This window comes from Phaenicophaeus curvirostris, chromosome 2 (assembly GCF_032191515.1).
Source record: "Phaenicophaeus curvirostris isolate KB17595 chromosome 2, BPBGC_Pcur_1.0, whole genome shotgun sequence".
Lineage (NCBI taxonomy): Eukaryota > Metazoa > Chordata > Aves > Cuculiformes > Cuculidae > Phaenicophaeus > Phaenicophaeus curvirostris.
The window spans coordinates 62,228,412-62,246,700 of record NC_091393.1 but is presented as its reverse complement, the minus strand read 5'-3'; the positions used below and the strand labels follow the sequence as shown (position 1 = coordinate 62,246,700).

The 18,289-nt window shown below is 41.8% G+C and overlaps 2 protein-coding genes across 4 annotated transcripts in view; one reads left to right on the top strand and one right to left on the bottom strand.

The window, feature by feature from the left end:
• Positions 1-3,551: 3,551 nt before the first annotated feature.
• Positions 3,552-9,027, top strand: TTLL2 (tubulin tyrosine ligase like 2). 3 transcript variants are annotated; one of them, XM_069850999.1, is made up of 2 exons: positions 3,552-3,657; positions 7,063-9,027. In XM_069850999.1, the coding sequence occupies exons 1-2, from the start codon at positions 3,594-3,596 to the stop codon at positions 8,733-8,735; spliced, it is 1,737 nt and encodes a 578-aa protein (XP_069707100.1). In that variant the 5' UTR covers positions 3,552-3,593; the 3' UTR covers positions 8,736-9,027. The 3 variants fall into 3 exon arrangements, with proteins under 3 accessions (XP_069707100.1, XP_069707102.1, XP_069707101.1); XM_069851001.1 differs by having other exon boundaries at positions 3,555-3,653; XM_069851000.1 differs by lacking the exon at positions 3,552-3,657 and adding an exon at positions 5,235-5,361.
• Positions 9,028-12,015: 2,988 nt separating this feature from the next.
• The window catches only part of LOC138717358 (centromere protein J-like), a 31,953-nt gene continuing 25,679 nt past the window's right edge, over positions 12,016-18,289 (bottom strand). The window contains 8 exon segments of the mRNA XM_069850875.1: positions 12,016-12,487; positions 13,260-13,380; positions 13,744-13,828; positions 14,544-14,684; positions 15,504-15,602; positions 16,380-16,532; positions 16,794-16,900; positions 17,344-17,455. Of these exon segments, the coding sequence (XP_069706976.1) occupies positions 12,298-12,487; positions 13,260-13,380; positions 13,744-13,828; positions 14,544-14,684; positions 15,504-15,602; positions 16,380-16,532; positions 16,794-16,900; positions 17,344-17,455 (1,008 nt within the window). The 3' untranslated portion in view covers positions 12,016-12,297.

Genomic DNA, 18,289 nt, shown 5'->3' with positions numbered 1-18,289 from the left:
TTACAGCATTTTTCTCCCAAAATAGGCACCTTCCACATGACCAAGTACTTGCCACGATAAGCTTTCCCCACTTTCCCATCCACAGACAGAGCTGTTTATTTTCAAGATAAGCAGCCAGGGCATGTTACTTGGGGAACCCAGTCATGAAGAGGATGCATATGCATTGCAAGTCATAGAGTGAGAAGGAGAAAAGGAGGAAGGGCCTATGCTGTAATATTTCCTTGAAAACTGTATATATCTAGCAGTGACTCAGATGAGGATTTCCTTCATCTCATTTCAACTTCTGTTTAGTTTTATGCATACTATATTGTTTCCAGATTTGGATTTTCGTGGCTTTACTGCAAGAAGAGTGCTACAGTGCAATTACTGGGTAGTGTCCCTACATCTTGATACGAAACACTGTACAGATACCATGGTCATTACTGGTAATGACACTATGATCAGATCCCCTGTGTGAGGCAGACAGGATAAAAGGAATTGAAAAAAATGCCGTTCATCTCCAAGATTAGTGCTGCCCCTGGAAATAAACTACGTGGCTAGTTAAGTTGCTGCATGCCATGGAGCTAATATTTGAAACTACTTCTCAGTTATTAACTATCACAGGAGGATGAAGCACCATATGGTGTGACAACATGACAGAAATCAATATTATATTTAAGTGGAAAAAAACCCATCACATTGTTAGGACTTTTAAATAATAGTAACATTCGTGCTATTTACTATCGCTCTAATGTTTCTTGTTTGCAATCATCTGGACTCCCCTCCAGACTTCACCTCTGTTGACTGACAGTTTTTCAAATGATAAGCTTTTTTCCCAGATCTCCAACTCATTATGTACTGCAGAAAAGAAGGCGACAGGTAGGCTTCCTCACAGACTCACCCTTCTCTTGTGCTTTTGCCCTGTCAGCTCAAATGCATGCTGCTAATCCCTTTGTTGGAAATACAAATGGCAAATCTGCTGTGTCTGCAGAATCCCAACAGCCTCCCAGCTGCCCAGATACTACAGATGGATTTGCTAGGCTGCTGCTGATTCTCAGCCTGCCCTACTTCCACTTGATTTGAAACTTGATTTCATCTTGATAACAGTGAAACATATCTCCAAATCCTCCTCTTTTACACAGCAATGTTCAGTGGCAAGTGAAGCAAAGAGGATTTTTGAGATCAACATCAGTGAAAATCCTGTGTGAATGTAATCACTCTTTCTTTCTAACAGCCCAACACAGAAAATGGGATTTCAAGATACAAGATGATACATAATCTCAGAACAAAAAGATGATCCCTCCTTCTGAGGATATACAGCTTGATAAGTTTTTCTCTTTACTCCTGTACTGAGTCTGGGTAGGATGGAGTTATTTTCTTGTTAGCAGCCCACATGGTGCTGTGTTCTGCATTTTTGTAACTAAACCAGTGTTGATAACACAGCAGTGTTCTAGATATTGCTGCGCAGCGCTTGCACAGCATCCAGGTTTTCTCTTTTTCCCAGTCTACCCCCTCGAGAGTAGATTGCAGGTGCAGAAGAAACTGGGAGGTAATGCCACCAGGACAGCTGAGACAGATTGACCAAACTGATATTCCATACCACATTATGCCACACTTGGCGATAAAAGCAGATGGGAAAGGAAGAGGAAGCAGGGATTTTCCTGGTTTTGGTGTTTGTCTTCCCAAGCAACTGCTACCCACTCTGAGGTCACAGAATCATGGAATCATAGAAGCACAGAATAGTTTGGGTTGGAAGGGACATTAAAGATCATCCAGTTCCAACTCCCCTGCCATGGGCAGGGACACCTCCCACTAGATCAGGCTGCCCAAGGCCCCATCCAAGCTGGCCTTGAACACCCCCAGGGATGGGGCAGCCACAGCTTCCCTGGGCAACCTGCACCAGTGTCTCACCACTCTCATAGTGAAGAAATTCTTTCTTATGTCTAGTCCAAATCTGCCCCTCTCCAGTTTATACTCATTGCCCCATGTCCTATCACTACAAGCCTTTGTAAACAGTCCCTCCCCGGGTTTTCTGTAGCCCCTTCAGGTACTGGAAGGTCACTATAAGGTCTCCTCTGAGCCTTCTCTTCTCCAGGCTGAACAACCCCAACTCTCTCAGCCTGTCCTCGTATGGAAGGTGCTCCAGCCCTCGGATCATCTTTGTAGCTCTCCTCTGGACCCATTCCAACAGCTCCATATCCTTCTTATGTTGAGGAGTCCAGAACTGGACACAATACTCCAGATGAGGGCTCACAAGAGAGGAACAGAGGGGCAGAACGACCTCCCCGGACCTGCTGCCCACTCATCTTTCGCTGCAGCCCGGGACACTCTTGGCTTTGCGGGCTGAAGGTCCTCCTTCCGAGGAAGTGGCCGGGGAGGGGGTGGGAAGGGGAGGAAGAGAGGAGGGAGGAGCCGCCCTCGCCCGTGGCCGGCAGCATCCCGCGGCTCGGGCTGTGGGGCAGCGGCTCGGGCCGGGCGCGGGTAGGATGCGCGGCCGCGGGGGAGGGCGGGGGGAGGGGGAGCTTTAGCCGGGGCCCCAGTCGCAGCGAGCGCGGCTTTAAATACTAAATCCTCTTGCTGATAGAAGCGAAGCGCGATGCACCGCAGTCGCGAGCCTTCGGGAGCGCCCGGGGGATGCCCTTAGCCGCGCCGGTGGCTTGCGGAGAGCGCCCGGCCCGGGGGGAGCCAGCGCGGGTACCATCCGCAAAACATCACCTCAAGGAACGACTGAGGTGGTTATTTGACGTTGGACTGGATGGTCCGTCCCTGGAGGTCGAGGGAGGTGGTTCTCCCCCACTTCTACTCTGCTTTAGTGAGACCCCCGCCTGGAGTTCTGTGCCCAGTTCTGGAGTCCCCAACATAAGAAGGAAGCGGAGCCAGAGGAGGCTACAAAGATGGTCAGAGGGCTGGAGAACCTCCCGTACCAGGACAGGCTGAGAGAGTTGGGGTTGTTCAGCCTAGAGAAGAGAAGGCTCAGAGGAGACCTTACAGCAACCTCCCAGTACCTGAAGGGGCTACAAGAAAGCTGTGGAGGGACTTTTTACAAGGGCATGGAGTGACAGGATGAGAGGGAACTGCTTTAAATTGTAAGGGGGAGAGTTTAGATTAGATACTAGGAAGAAAGTCTTCACCATGAGAGTGGTGAGGGACTGGAACAGGTTGCCCGGGGAAGTTGTGGATGACCCCTCCTTGGAAGTGTTAGAAGTCAGGTTGGATGGGACCTTGAGCAGCCTGGTCTGGTAGGAGGTGTCCCTGCCCATGGCAGGGGGGTTGGAACTGGATGATCTTTAATGTCCCTTCCAACCCAAACCATTCTATGATTCTATGATTTCTGAAATTCCCTAGGTGGTCAGCTGCCAGACCCATTTTATGATCTCTGAGGGCATGAAGACAATAGGAAAGACGGCCAGTCAGTCTGCTGAATTTGATTACCCAGAAACATTCTGTTTTAACTCAGCAAACTCGCACTTCTAATGCCTAAACATTAAGTCTTGTGTTTCTTCCTATAGGTGTACAACTGAGCAACCGTAAGCAGACATGGCCAGCACAAAGCCCAGTGTTCCGTGAGCATTTCTGTGGGACTGCATGGCATCTGAAGCCAGAGGTCACAGGTGATGATGTCCTGTTCTCTTCAGGGGAAGGTCTCTTCATCTAGGCACCGGTCAGCAGCAGTGGTAGGTAGGTGTTAAGCTTAAGCATGGTCAGAGACAAGGAATAATGTCTGCAAACACATGGGGGACTTTCCAGGTTATTAAGGATTAGGCTGGACATAGAGCCCTCTAGGAATGCAGGCTAATGAAGAGGTGGGCGTTCAGCTAGGCACATTTTTACAGAGTAAAGCGAGTGAGATTTATGTTCATTCATTTAGACCAACCACTAATCCTAGATTACTGTTTCATAATTGCGCTTCAAGAGCTTCTGCTTATATGTGATATGACTTCCTTAAAAGCAGATGGGTGTTCATTGTTAGGTAAAATATTTTATTTTCTTTGCGCTTAATTGCAAAGGAATTTGAAGCTGGGCTTGGTGAGCCAATTTCCTGTAAAATACCCTCTGAATGCAGGTTTGAAACATTTTCCGTTAATACAAGCTGACGTGAACAAACCACAAAAGAAGACTCCATTGTTCAGACATTGTTAATAGCTTTATTTATGATTACCTAGTGGAGGCTGTGATTCACGTACAACAGTGCCTTTCACTGAACGCTGCTAGTAGCAACGTTGAGCAGTGCAGAAAAGACAAAGCTAACTGCAGTCTATAAGTTGCCCCATCTGAATGCTTAGCATGGATACTTTCAATTACATCATGTTTTTCTTAATTTAATAATCTTTGCCTAAGGATTTGAACCAGCTACTATGAAACTTGTTTAGCATTGCGTAGTTGTTGTTTGTGGGGTTTTTTTCCCAGCATGTGACATAGTGGTGTTTAATAAGAAGATAGGAAAAAGAACTCCCAGGAAAGAAAGCGGAAACAGAGATAGCAAACATCACCTTGGACCACCATATTAGGTTTGTATGCAAGCTCAGCAGCAAGGTCCCAGCTTCCTGGGGTCTGAAAGGAAGCACTGACTGCAAGAGACACAGCAAGACTACTTTCCCCTTCCTGGTATTTTATGTAAATCGTATTACATCATGACCACACTTCAGTACCTATGTATCGTGTTTCTTTTCTGTTCCCTGTAAACCCCTCACCCAAGGGAAGTTCTCACTAGGGGAAATTCAACTACAGTCTGTACAGGGAGCGAATCTCTGATCTCTAAGGGGATTCAGAGCAATAATCCCAGTGCAGTTTAGATCTTGCTCCCTTCCAACACTAGTTTAAACCTGATATGGAGGGGTACTACAAGTCTGGCTGTAAAAAATCACTAAATACATTAATATAAATATTACTATTGGAATACAGAATTACATATTACTTTGGAATGTAGAAAGTCATCATATACAGCAATTCAAATTTTGGCCACAATTTCAGCCTATTAATGAGACCTAAAGTCCCTTTCCAATAGGAACCTCATTCCTCACATCATGGACCAAAGCTCATTTCAAATCCCTTCATTTTTAGGTAATGCTTCCCTCACTACAGGAGAGAAGGTGGTCCAGTGGTATTTTTAACTTGCATACTACTGTCCTATGGTAAAGGAGCCATATACTTCCAAGACCACTGCCCTGCTTCCCAGCCTCCCTGAAATACCACCTGGCACCTTCTGTAAAACTCTCCTCCCATCGAGCCCTTGTTGAGACTCCCCTGGATTTGCTTTCTGCATTGTAATGTGCTTGTTACAGGCTCCACAACACTGCTTGTAGAAGAGCTCCATGACTGCTTTGTGGTTGCCCCTCAGAGCCTGTTAGCAGCAGCAGAATACATTGGACAGGCAAAACATGGGTACATCATACAAGAGAGTGACAAAATTTCAGGGTGGCAAGAGAAGCGTGTTTTTTCATCCTGTAGGAATTTTGAATTGTTTTTCACATTCAAATAAAATAATGAGAATCTTGAACTGTTTTGTGACTTGCAAAACTCTTGAATTATGTTGATATCCATTTTCGTAATGGTAAAGTGTTTCATTTCACATCCGAGCTTTTAGATTGAAAACTAAACTAGCATTTTAAAAAAGTCTTTCCAAATCATTGTCTTTTTTAAAAATTAAAATGAGATATTCTGACAATTTCAAACCAAGGAAATTAAAATGAAATTAAAAAAGGTATTAAAAGATTATTTTTATTCTCTGGAATAAAGCTTTCCATTTCAACAAACTGTAATTTTCCCACAGAAAAAGCATACCTGGACAACTCAGCTTCATTGAGTACTTCCAGTGTGATGTGTTCCCTTTTTTCCTGTAGTTGTTTCGAAGGCAGAGGCTCCTCATTCTGGAGTCTAAAGCTCAACCTAAAAAGAAAGAGCAAGAATGTTGCTCTGGTAGTAGTATGTGAAGAAATCTTGTCTAGCATGTGTCCTGCCCACTTTGTATTTCTTCTGCTTGCTAATTTCTAAGAGTAGATGGAGGTTGGTTAGTTAATGCTGTGTCAGAGCAGTTCTCAGCATAAACACTCTTCTTTCATCCAAAACAGTCTGTTCCAAACATGGAGTCTAATCCGCAGCGAGTAGCTCTGTAGGGTTTCAGGAAATTAAAACTGAGAAAACCTGCAGCACTCTCAAATCTATAGGTCCGTTTGACTTTTTGTCTGCCGTGCCACCAGCCAGCAGGACATGTGTTTTAGTTTGAGTCCTGCGTGTATTAAACTAGCTGAGAAGAGAAGAGCACACGTCAGGAACTGTTTATATGAGAATTGGTGTGCCCAAAAGAATTTAAAATCTGTTTCTAACCCATAAAAATAGATAGGGACCATCATCTACTTCCACTATAGATAGTGGGAAAATGGTATTTCATTCAGAATCTACATACATTTCCATGGAACATATTTTATTGAAAGGAAAGCGATGAGGCAGTGTGTCCTGCTCTTCAGTAACTGTGGAGGACTTCACTGGAGGAATAACAGAATATTATTGGTGAGTTAAGTCAGCACGTGTCAGAGAAGGTAGAGAGCACTGGAATCAATTAGGCACTTTCCTACTGCCTGTAGTGAGTTTTGCATTGGGCTTTATAATCTTAACCAAGCGAGTTTGCTCAGAGCAGGGCAACATGCTAAGTTAGTAGAATGTCTCAGCAGTGCAAAGTAAGTCTTACTGGGCAAAGTTACAGCTGTTAGGCTGGAGGCAGTTGCAAAAGCCCTAAAAGAACAATTTCCCAAGTATCCAAGAATTACAAAAGCTCTGGGACAACAGCTGTCATAGTGAACTACCTCAAAGGAAATGTAAATAAAGTGCGGAGGCATAACTCTGCAGCAGTCGGTGCTTGGTGCTGCCTTTACACTTGTCTGGAATCCATCCCCTATTACATATCTCTCAGGCTCAGTGTAGCCTTTGACTTCTCAGTTGTGGACCATAGAAGTGCACAGGGGCAACATTCTTTGAGAATATATTGCAAGTGACAGGCGTTAAGAAAGCAGCAAAGGTGATGACTGATGACACAATCGGTAGCGCTACTTTCATTGTTTCCTTCCTGGTGATTCTGTTTTCTTTCAGCTAGTAAGACGGAAATGTTGGCAGATAACTATGATGAAAGAGATATCTTGAGGCCGTTGGTGTTCCGTCTCCATGAGAATGTCCCTGCAATAGTCCGTGAGGTTTTACTGGAACGTGGCTGGACTGAATTTGACAAAAAGGAGCAAGATGATGCAGACTGGAACCTGTATTGGCGGAATTCACCTTTCCGCATGGCAGACCACCACAGCATTAAACCATGGCAAAGACTGAACCACTACCCAGAAGCTGTACGGATCACCAGAAAAGACTACTTGGCAAGGTATCTGAAACGTATGAAAGGAGCATATGGATCAGCTCTGTACGAGTTTAGTCCTGTAGCATTCATCATGCCCAATGACTACATCAAATTTGCAGCAGAATATAGCAAGGAGAGACAGTCAGTAGGCAGAAGACCTAGCTACTGGATTTGCAAGCCAGTGGACCTCTCCCGTGGAAGGGGCATAGTCATTTTCCAGGACATTAAAGACTTAGTATATGACTGTACAGTCATTGTGCAGAAGTACATTAGCAACCCCTTGCTTATTTCAGGGTATAAAATGGACCTGCGCCTCTATGTGTGTGTCACTAGTTTTTGCCCCCTCACTATTTATACTTACGAAGAAGGACTGGTGAGGTTTGCTACGGAAAAGTTTGACCTCAGTTCTCTGGACAATGTCTATGCCCACCTAACAAATACCAGCATCAACAAATATGGAGCTTCATATAAAAAATATAAAGAAGGGATTGGCTGTGGCTGCAAATGGACATTCAGCAAATTTCGTTCTTACCTTCGAATATTAGGGATTGATGACATGCTTCTCTGGCAGAAGATCAATAACATAGTGATTCTCACACTTCTAGCTGTAACCCCCTTACCAGTGGCTTCCAATTGCTTTGAGCTTTTTGGCTTTGACATCCTGATTGACAGCAAATTCAAACCGTGGCTTTTAGAAGTCAACTACAATCCAGCCTTGTGTTTAGACTGTTCCACTGACGACACTGTGAAAAGAAAACTTCTTCACGATATTATTGAACTGCTGAACTACAAGCAGGTTGACACCTTCAGGCAAAATCAAGTGGCTGGGATAAAGCCTAGCAGAAGGGAGGTGCTCTGGAATAGTGCTGATGGGAGTGCCAGCAAAGAGAGCCTTGGCTTACTCACTAGGCAAAAAGTGGCTAAATGTCCTTCTGCTGCTTCTGTACAACCTGCCCTTCAGGCCGCAAAAGGCTCAATTCGTAAGGTGGCTACCCTGACCAAGAAAACTGCCAGTGCACATCCAAGAAAAACTCTGACTTCCCAGATGCGGGAAAGGATGAACATGCCAACAATACCTTCCCAAGCAAAAGCTGAAGATAAAAATAAACAAATCCCAGGAGCCAGGCATTCTCCGCACAAGTCTGCCCAACTCATCCGCTGCCTACCTACACCTGATTTCTGCAACTATGAGTTAACCACACATCCTTATTTCCTCTCAGATAAAGACCAGAGGCCTATCCCCCGTGTAGGAGATTTGGTCCTTATTTTTCCTTTCAGTGAAACTGCACTTCAAGCTTCCAGGTATGGGACAGATATAAAAAGCATCATAAAGGAAATGAAAAAACTAGTGAGCAAACAGTTACGATCAAAACAGCAGAAAAAAAAGAAAATGATGGGCTGTTTAACCTCTGTGTAACTTAGATTATATTGACATATCATAAATGACAACCTTAGGTGAAAGGAGTTGATATGCACTGAAATTGTATTGTAAGAGAGATATCTCAGACACTGCACAATTTAAAAATTTTAATTTAGTAATTATCATAAGATTATTTTTAAAACTAAAGTACTAGTTTTTTAAGTAATTCCTGCCATGTTAAAGTAATCCCAGAATAAAAATGGAGAACTGAATTTCTCAAAACATCCTCAGAAATTCCAGTCCTTTAAAATTATTTTTCTCGGTGATCTTTGCTTCTTTTCTTTTTCTAACTGAAGGGGCTGTATGAATGAAAAATCAGTCACTTTACACCAGGGAGCATCCAACACGTGCTCGGTGTACAAAGGTGTAAGTAGTATGAATGACACAAAACTATTAGGTTTTGAAGAATCCAGTGAGCTTCTCAACATTAATTTCCAGAAATTAATTTTGTAATATATAAATCAGCATGAAGTAACTTTTATTTTATGACCAGTAGGATTCTGTAGACATTCTTAGGGAAAGTAATGTAATATATATACACACACACTACTACAGTGTTTTGTTTCAGAAAAATTCTTAATAAAGAAATAATTAGGCTTCTCAAGGTTAATAGAGAAACATGTTATCAGAGAGCAGAATATAAACTGCAAATATCACATTCAGAAGACTGGATCAAACCTTTCTCTTGCAGACTCTGCATTAGCCACCTAATGGGTACAGTGGTTTGGTAGCTTTGTTTTGTTCGCAATACGATTTTGGTGATCAGTTATGCATGGAAAAATACTACCCTTCCTTTCTGCATCTTTGCTGGCCCTAACTCTTTGAATGGAAGTAACTGTTCAGAAGTCACAGTGTATTCTAAATTTGAATCAAAACTGAGGCCAAATACTGGCTGTAGCATGCTTCCACTAATGCCAGAAAACCCGTGGAAGATGAGTAGGGTTTCTGAATTGTGTTCCATCTCCCTAAAGAATTCATGAAAATTTGTTCCCTGTGAACCCTCTAGGACAAAAAGCATCGTAAAGTAGGTATGTTTATTGCTACAATTTAAGTATATATGCAGTCACACTTACTTTGAATCATTTGTGTTCCTGCAACTGTGAACTGTAGCTGGTAGAGCCATTACTACATCTGGTTAACTGATGCAAGTGGAAGGTGGAGGAGGTAGGGTGTGAGAATCACCCTGTGAAAAATAGTGTGGCCTATAAGTGGTCTGTGAAGGACTCCCAGTTATAATACACCTGACAGAGTTTCTTGTTTATGTAGCTGTTTTTCTCTCTCCTCCTTTTCAAACCAAAGTTGTGCCTCTCATTTAAATAACTCCTATAAAGTATCACTGGATACATGTTCTAGGAAAACAGTGGCTAGAAACATGTTCTAGGAAAATGGTGGCCAGGCACAGGTTGGTGAGAGTGATGAGAAATCCTTAGTAGCCTCACGCTTCCATTTCACCAATGGAAGTTTTTCTGTTGATCTGCCAGAAGGTAGAACTAGGCCCATACTTCTGTACAGTTACAGCTTCCCTGTAAGCGAGAGCTAACAAGATCACATCAGCAAGGTATCTGCACACGTGCATGGCTTCATTCACACAGTTTTTGAGACTGACCTGCACAATTCTCCTATTTGTTAGCCCTGTGCAGGACAGCAGGCCCAATTATTGCAGAACTGGAATGCTTCCTGCAAGTACAGACGGGGGTGCTTAATGAAGCAAGGAGCAAGCAGCGTACGAACAAAATTGTTCCTAGTTTAATTTACAATTACAGGGAATTATCACATCATAGGTTATCGAATGGCAAATGGTGATTTAAGGCTAAAAGTGGAAAAAAAAAAGCTTGTTTTCTGTATTACTATGGAAACAAAGAAAACGTCAGACTATTAACTGGCGAACAAGGACCTTTTGTTCAAAGGAATTCCTGGGAATAAAACCAGTGGTCCTTTAGAAAACATTAGTATTACATCTAGTTTCCCAACCAAACTGAAAACATTAATCACATTCAGTTTTTCTGTCACGCTTAATCAAGAAAAGAAAATAAAATGTAGATTTGTTTTGGTCAGCATAAGGTAGCACTGAACTGAAATTCTTAGTGAAACACATGAAAAAGAATGATCTCTTGGATTTCTTTTAATTAGGATTTCCATTTACCAAATACATAAAATATATTAAATAATTCCATGGTGAAAAGCACAGGTTTATAAATTATTCCTTTGTTATACAGGAGTAAAGAAAAAACAATGCAAATTTATTGTCACACCAGCTGACATAAAACTGCATGGTTGTTCAGAGCATCATAAATAAATTCATAAACTGCAGCATGTGAGTGATCAATATTAGCAACAGTTTCTTCTCTATTCAATCCATTTGTCCAAAGATGCTCTGTAATTTGTATGGTAATTTGGCAACAGCCTGACCCACTAGAAATTGAAGAGAGGTAAGAGCAGTTCTATAATCTTGGGAGTATTTTACATCTAGGTGTGAGAAACAGCTAAAGCAGCATGCTATGAAAGTGTGTTTGTGGCTACAGGAATTTGAAAGACATGAGGAGATAATTGGTCAGTGGGCAGGTAATGAGCTGAGCTCTACGAGGGAACTGCTTCAGTGCTTTGGAAAAGTTCAAGACAGATGACAGACAGATGGCCTACAGGGAAGGCAGTTGAAAGCAGCATCTAATAAATGATTAATCCTCCTAGGTATCAAGTGCAATCCAAAGAGCCTTAAAGCTGCAGAGGTTCACTGACCAGAAATACTTTTCCACTGGAAGGAATAAAGACAGTAGTGGGAGAGGTTATTTGAAAAACAAAGCAATGCAGAGGAGGGCTGATGAAAGACTGCTGGAGGAAAAAGAAAGGACTTTTTCATCCAGAATGATGACCAGAATGGAATAAACATTACATTATTACTTCATATGCATGAGACAGTTTCTTAGGTTATGATCATACAATTATTGAATAATTTACATTGGAAGAGACACCCAGAGGTGTGACTGTCCACTGAACTCCTGCTTAGGTATTGGTCTAATGTTCAGCTCCTGGTAAGGCCTGATGCATGCTTGGATCTTCTTTGAAGAACCTAATAAAACTGAAAACATGAATCACTTCTACATTTTTCTTGATGGCTGAGAAAAAAAACACCCAACGCTGTAGATCTTTTTCATCAGCATCAGGCAGCACTGAACTGAAATTTATAAAGCTTTGTAGATGTGCAGTTCTTAAGCCATGCTCCTTAATTGTAGTCACTTTTGTAATTAACTAGCAGCAAAACAAGGGAAAGAGTGATCAGTATCATGAAACAAACACTTTATTGAGAAGTATTATGCACATTTATTTTAATATTACATACACGAAGAGGACATAACTGCCTTTCCTTCAAGTCTCATTCAAGAGACATTTAATTCATGTAAGATTATTCCAAACTGAGCACTGATCACCAAACCAAAGTAAATTTCAGCCCTACAGATCCAACCATTAATTTTCACAAGCCTTAGATCTTCCTGACAGTTCTGACATGCTGGGAAAATGGGTTGAGATACTTATGCACAATGCAGCCCTTTGACGGGAAGAATCATTTCTTGTCTAGGATGATATTACCCTCCTCATCTTTTATTCGAACTCGTCCATTGGGGTACTTGGTTTCTTGTCTGCCATTGCAGTATACAGTTTTTACAGTGCCATCTGAGTATTCCCGCCTCTTGAACTGTGCAGTGTGAACCTCCTTCTGGCCATTACTGAACACCACTATTTTATCTCCATTCCTGAAAGAAATAGGACTGAATGAAGTGATGAGAAGGCACTGTCTGTTATTAACCTGTCTCACTGAGCTGTCTAATGTGACACAGTAGAAGTGTGTCACTTGATGTTATTAATGTCAAGGTTATAATTCACCTCAGAATTTATGTGGGATAGCATCAGATATCTGATCTCACAATAAGATTTCAATACAAAGGTACTTCAGTACATAGTATAATACCTAATGAATGTGGAATCTCCATTTTACACAACTTCTTCATGCGGAAATCTCAAGGCATTTTGCAAGCAGATCTATTTTACAACAGGATCCTCCCTAAGCCCGGAAGAGGAATGTGTGAGAAGTCCTGTTGCTATTTTTCCTCATTTTATGTGGAGGAATAGAGAGATAATACATCAAATGCCTTGCCCAAGATCAGAAAGGAAGCCAAAAAGCTAGAAATGGAGCTTAGGAGTCCTCATTCTGAGTCCTTTAGTACCCACATTGTTAACTAAGACAAGTGGTGATCTCCCAGCAACTCTCGCCAGTGTAAAGTTACACAGAACTAAATGAGGAATATTTCATAGTCACTGTGCCAGTGATAAAAACTCATCTATCATCCAAGCTGGAAGTAAACAGTTTTCAGTGCCTCATTGTAGCAAAACCTTTGTTATCTAAAAAATACTTTCTTCTTCCATCTGGATCTTTCCCAGCCATGCAGAATCCAGCCACCGTTTTAAATGCCAGTATCATTGTACCTGTGCCCAGTGCCTGGTTCCTCTCATTAATGTGAGACTTACTTTTCTACTTTTACTACTGTACCATCTGGGAAAAAAGTCTCCTTGAATCCATCACTATAGAGGCATTTCACTGTCTGATCTGGGAACACAATTTCTTGTGTGCCATCAGGATAATGTCTTTCTGTGGAAGAAAAGACATGAGAAGTCTGTCTCATATTCTTTCATGTTGCTTTACACAGAGCTAGATCAGATTTTTTTGGGACATTCTAGTGAGGATGGAAATGATATCCAGCATACAGTTTAAGAAATTAAATAATCAAATAATCAGATAAACAAAATTCGAAGAGAAGAATTTACCCTCCATTATTGTCTTTGCTTTGTAGGAGGAAATGGAGCAGTAAAGCGTTGGAATATACTAGAAGTCAAATGCCAAGACAATGCAAACTGAGAAGAAGTACAATCTGCTGGAGTCCTAATCAGATGATGCTTCCATAATAGAAATTTTCCTGCACATATTAGTTCACATTTATGAGCTTTTGCATACCTATCTGATTATTAGGGAACTGCAGTACCTCCAGGCCATCTGGATAAGCAGTGTGGGTTGTCTTTGCATCTGCATAATAATAAATCTGGAAGGAGAGCGAAGTGTTTGCAACATGTTCGTAGTATTTACATAAGCAGATGCAACCATAACAATGTGCTTAAAAATAAGGCAACTTAAAAAAAGTCATTTCAAGGTATCTGCATCTGTATTTCTGCATCTGCCATGCATAAGATCAGGTATGTTTGCATTTCCATACCTTCCTCTCATTCACCACCCTCCTCATGGCTGTGTCTAGATGTCACTACTTTCACCTCTGTAGCAAACAAGAGAACAGCGCACATATGAAATTCAGCTTCCCACCTCTTTGCTTTGTCTCCCATCCATGCACTATTAATTTAAAATAGTTGCACTGCTGCCAAGGCCTCACTTATTTCCACTCTAGCACACATTATTATTAACTATTTATATTTCTGTAATGCCAAGAGGGAAGAATCCCATGTGCTTCCTGCCCTATAAATGTATAAAAAATAGTCCTTGCTTCAGATGGCTGCTCATGCCATTTGCCTTTTTTCAGTCTCCTTTAATCTGCTTGGCCAACTACCCACTTGTTCCTTTGACTGCGAACCTTCCTCTCTTTGCAATTTCTTCCTTGTGAATGAAGCAGTCTCACTTCTCACGGTTGTTAAACCAACCTTATCAATTTCTCCCAGAACTGAGTGATCAAAATAAGTGATAGGACCTTTCTGGAAAATTGCTTAATCATTTGATTTTCCATAAAGAAAAAAAAAAATGTTACACACCACTCTCTGATCTGGCATGATCTTCTTTACATCTCCATTGAAAAAACTAATTGTTACCATCCTTTTATCAGCACTGATCTCTTTTTTTGTACCATTGCGGAAAGTGATGATTCGACGTCCATCTGTAAGCACCTCTTCCACCTTAAAACACATAGAGCATCTAATGTAACTGAAGTTAAAGGAAATTAGTAACATTGCACCACTTTCCAATTAAATTGGAGCTTGAAGTAAGTCATGCTATGCCTTTGTATTTCAAAAGCTATGTCTGCAGCATAGGTACTTTTTTATTTTTACCTAATTTCTGTGTAAATTGACCCAAAGTAATTTTTCTTTTCAGTAAGATGATAGACTTCTACCAGTCAGCCCAAGTTGGCCGATGTGGTTGCCAAGCCACTCTCCATGATAATCGAAGAGTCATGGCAATCAGGAGAAGTCCCTGGTGACTGGAAGAAGCTTATCATTGTGCCCATTTTTAAAAAGGGCAGAAAAGATGATTCTGGGCACTACAGACCTGTCACCCTCAACTCTGTGCCTTGGAAGATCATGGAACAGATCCTCCTAGAAGTTATGCTAAAGCACATGGAGGACATGGAGGTGATTAATGGCAGCCAGCACGGCTTCACCAAGGGCAAGTTCTGTATGACCAACTTAGTGGCTTTCTATGATGGGGTAACTGCAGCAGCCCACAAATGAAGTAGCTGAAACAAAAAGGACTTGGTGAAAGTCATACAGCAAACTCATGTTGAAGATAAGAAAATAATTTTTCTTGATTTCCATCCCATCACCTATACTTATTTCCTGCTGTTCATGATGAGAACTTTACAGTTCAACTCTGCTTTAAGGAACAGACACTTAATTGGAGACATAGTTGTCTCTGGCTACTTGAAACAGTAGTTCCCATCTATACTGCAGTCCTATTGGTGATTTCTTCAAGTAGTTTTGCATGCTATTTTATCTCACCTTTCCATCACGATACTCTATTTTTTCCTGCACCTCTTCCTCACTTTTTCTTCTTTCTTGCTGCAATGCTGATCTTCTAGATAATATTGATTTTGGAGGCTATATTACGAAAAAATACACAGTCAGTGTTCTATAAACATAATTGATTTTAGGATTTTCATTACTTTTAATGAACTGCTATTGCTTCGCATTTGTAATGAATTTTGATCTTTTAGTCTTAACTAGAAATGCTGCACGTGAACTCAAATTAACTTCAGTTTGCAAGGTGAAAGATAGCATAGAGACTAAGTCCAAAAATCAGGGGACAAGAGTGCATTCTGGTGAAACTACACTACAGGAAGCTGAGAGAATAAACATAAACAGAACGAACTGCCTATGAATACTGGGTTTCTGATCTGCACAGAAAGGTACCTGTATTAGCTCGATCCACTCTTCCAAAACAAATTACATGGTTCTTAGCTGTAGGTAATGCTAACAATGTAACTAAGGGCTATTCAGGACCTTACACATCCAATTTACCGTTACAATTAGTGTTCTTTGCACTGTCTGACAGCATAAAGGAGCCTTAAGCTAACTGACATCTGGCAGTTACTAACTAATGTTAATTACTGTTTGAATATGTGATGTATTTTGAGTTGTGGGAGCCAAAGGAGCAAAGAGTACTGGTTCCCACAGGGCAATGATATTCCCCAGTAAAAAGCTGTAAACACAGTGCTTGAAGTTGACAAATCCATTCCTAAAACTTAATGTCCATTGCATAGGATGGGAAATAGGAATGGAAGATTTTCTTTTTCTTGGAGTATGTTATTTGAGTTCACAAATGTAAAGAAGATAGTTGCTGATCATATAAGAGCCAGAGCCATAAGTTGCTCAAACCTTTGCTTCAGCATCCAGAAAAGCAGGAGAGCTGTCTGTAGGTACTTTGGTTTTGTATGTAGTTATGCCACTTCTGCGCGTGGTCACAAAAGCCACTTTATCCTTAGGATTTGGCGATTTTTCTGCCTTTTCAAGATTAAGAGCCTCTTCTTCCTGAGGCAAAATGAAAACGTTAACTAGCAACATAAATATATTAATGTCCAGCAGTTGTGCAGGCATATCTTGATAAAGAAATCTACTATATTATTTGTAAGCCATTGCACTATTGTTTTAAGAAGTGTATTTATAATTAGTAGGAGCAAGAAAATATAACCAGGAAAGCATTGTGCCCAGTTACATGGGAGTTAGCGTGCTGTATATGAAAACTAAAACAATAGACTCTGAATTCATTTATAGAGTTACATGGTAAAATACCTCTGTTTCTTCACTGCTGCTGCAGAGTTCAAAGCTACGGGTGCTTTTGCTGTGGTTATGTGAGAGGGGCGTGCCTTCTGAGCTATCTGAAATGGGCAAAGATCTGCCTATGAGAAAAAGCAAAGTAAAAGGGGTCATTGAAATCATATGAAAATTGCTGAATCATATGTTTCTGTACCTATCTCAGAAGGCTCTTAAAGAGCCTTCTATCCCTCAGATTCTTGTAACACATTGCTTTTAATACTGATAATGTTTGCTAACAGCTTCCCCGTCCCCCCAAAGGAGCTTTGTTCTGGGCCAGAGAGAACTGCAGACCATACGTATTCTCCACCTTCTGGGCTTCCAGGACAACAAATTCAGTGAGTAAATTGCAGGCAACAACGCAATCTGTTCTCGCTTTCTTGTAAAATGTAAATTTTATATTCTTTCTAAGAATCATAGGAGACTTTTAGTGACAACATATTCCCTGTGAGCCAAGAGCTGGGGACCAGTATTTTCCAAGTCATTTGCAGACCATTCTAAGCAGGCAGAAAGTTCCCACAAATCTTACCTTTTACACAGGAAGATGAGTTAGATTCCTTAAAACGACTCACATGCAAGACAGCTCCAGGTGATTTGCTATCATCTGTTCTTCTCTGAATAGGAGAGGGCTGATGTGCAAGCTGAAGAAAGATGGAGAGGCCCTGACATATATTAATGCCTCACTGTAAGGTGGGAGCTATCACTGTCATGGATGGAGTGCACGTCCCCTTTGCACGGATTTAGCTCCCTGTATACACAACCAGCTTGTTGATACGTTACAGGTGCCTAATCTTGGTTTATATCATTGTGAAGAAACTGAAATGGGTGAAAGAACTGGATGACACCTGAGGTGAAGACCCCTGTTATTTTTTTGGCCTCTTCTCCCAGGTGACAGGGAACAGGATGAGATGGAATGGCTTCAAGCTCTGCCAGGGGAGGTTCAGACTAGATATCAGAAAGAAATTTTTCACAGAAAGGGTCATTGGGCACTGGAACAGGCTGCCCAGGGAGATGGTTGAGTCGTCATCCCTGGAGGTATTTAAAAGACTGGTGGATGAGGTGCTGAGGGACATGGCTTAGGGGCAGATAGGAATGGTTGAACTCAATGATCCAAGTGGTCTTTTCCAACTTGGTGATTCCATGAGTCTATGATTCTACGATCCAAACCCCAGCCATGACCTATGGGCTGACTTCCTGGTGTGACCCCAGACTTGCCTCATCACTGTGGGCTGTGACAATTTGGATTCTGGCCTGATCCTGACTCCTGTCCCCAGCCTGCCCATCTCCCTTGCTGGGGCAGTGGGATGGACCCTGCCCTGCCAGACGCTCTGGAGACCCCCCAGTTATCCTAGTCCCTGATTGCCAGGGAGCCCCCGGCCCATTCGATACTCCTGTGCTTGGTGCCTGTGACCATCTCTGAACTTCTTCTGAGGATGGGGGTGTAGGTGTCAAAGCATTCACATGTTATCTGGCCC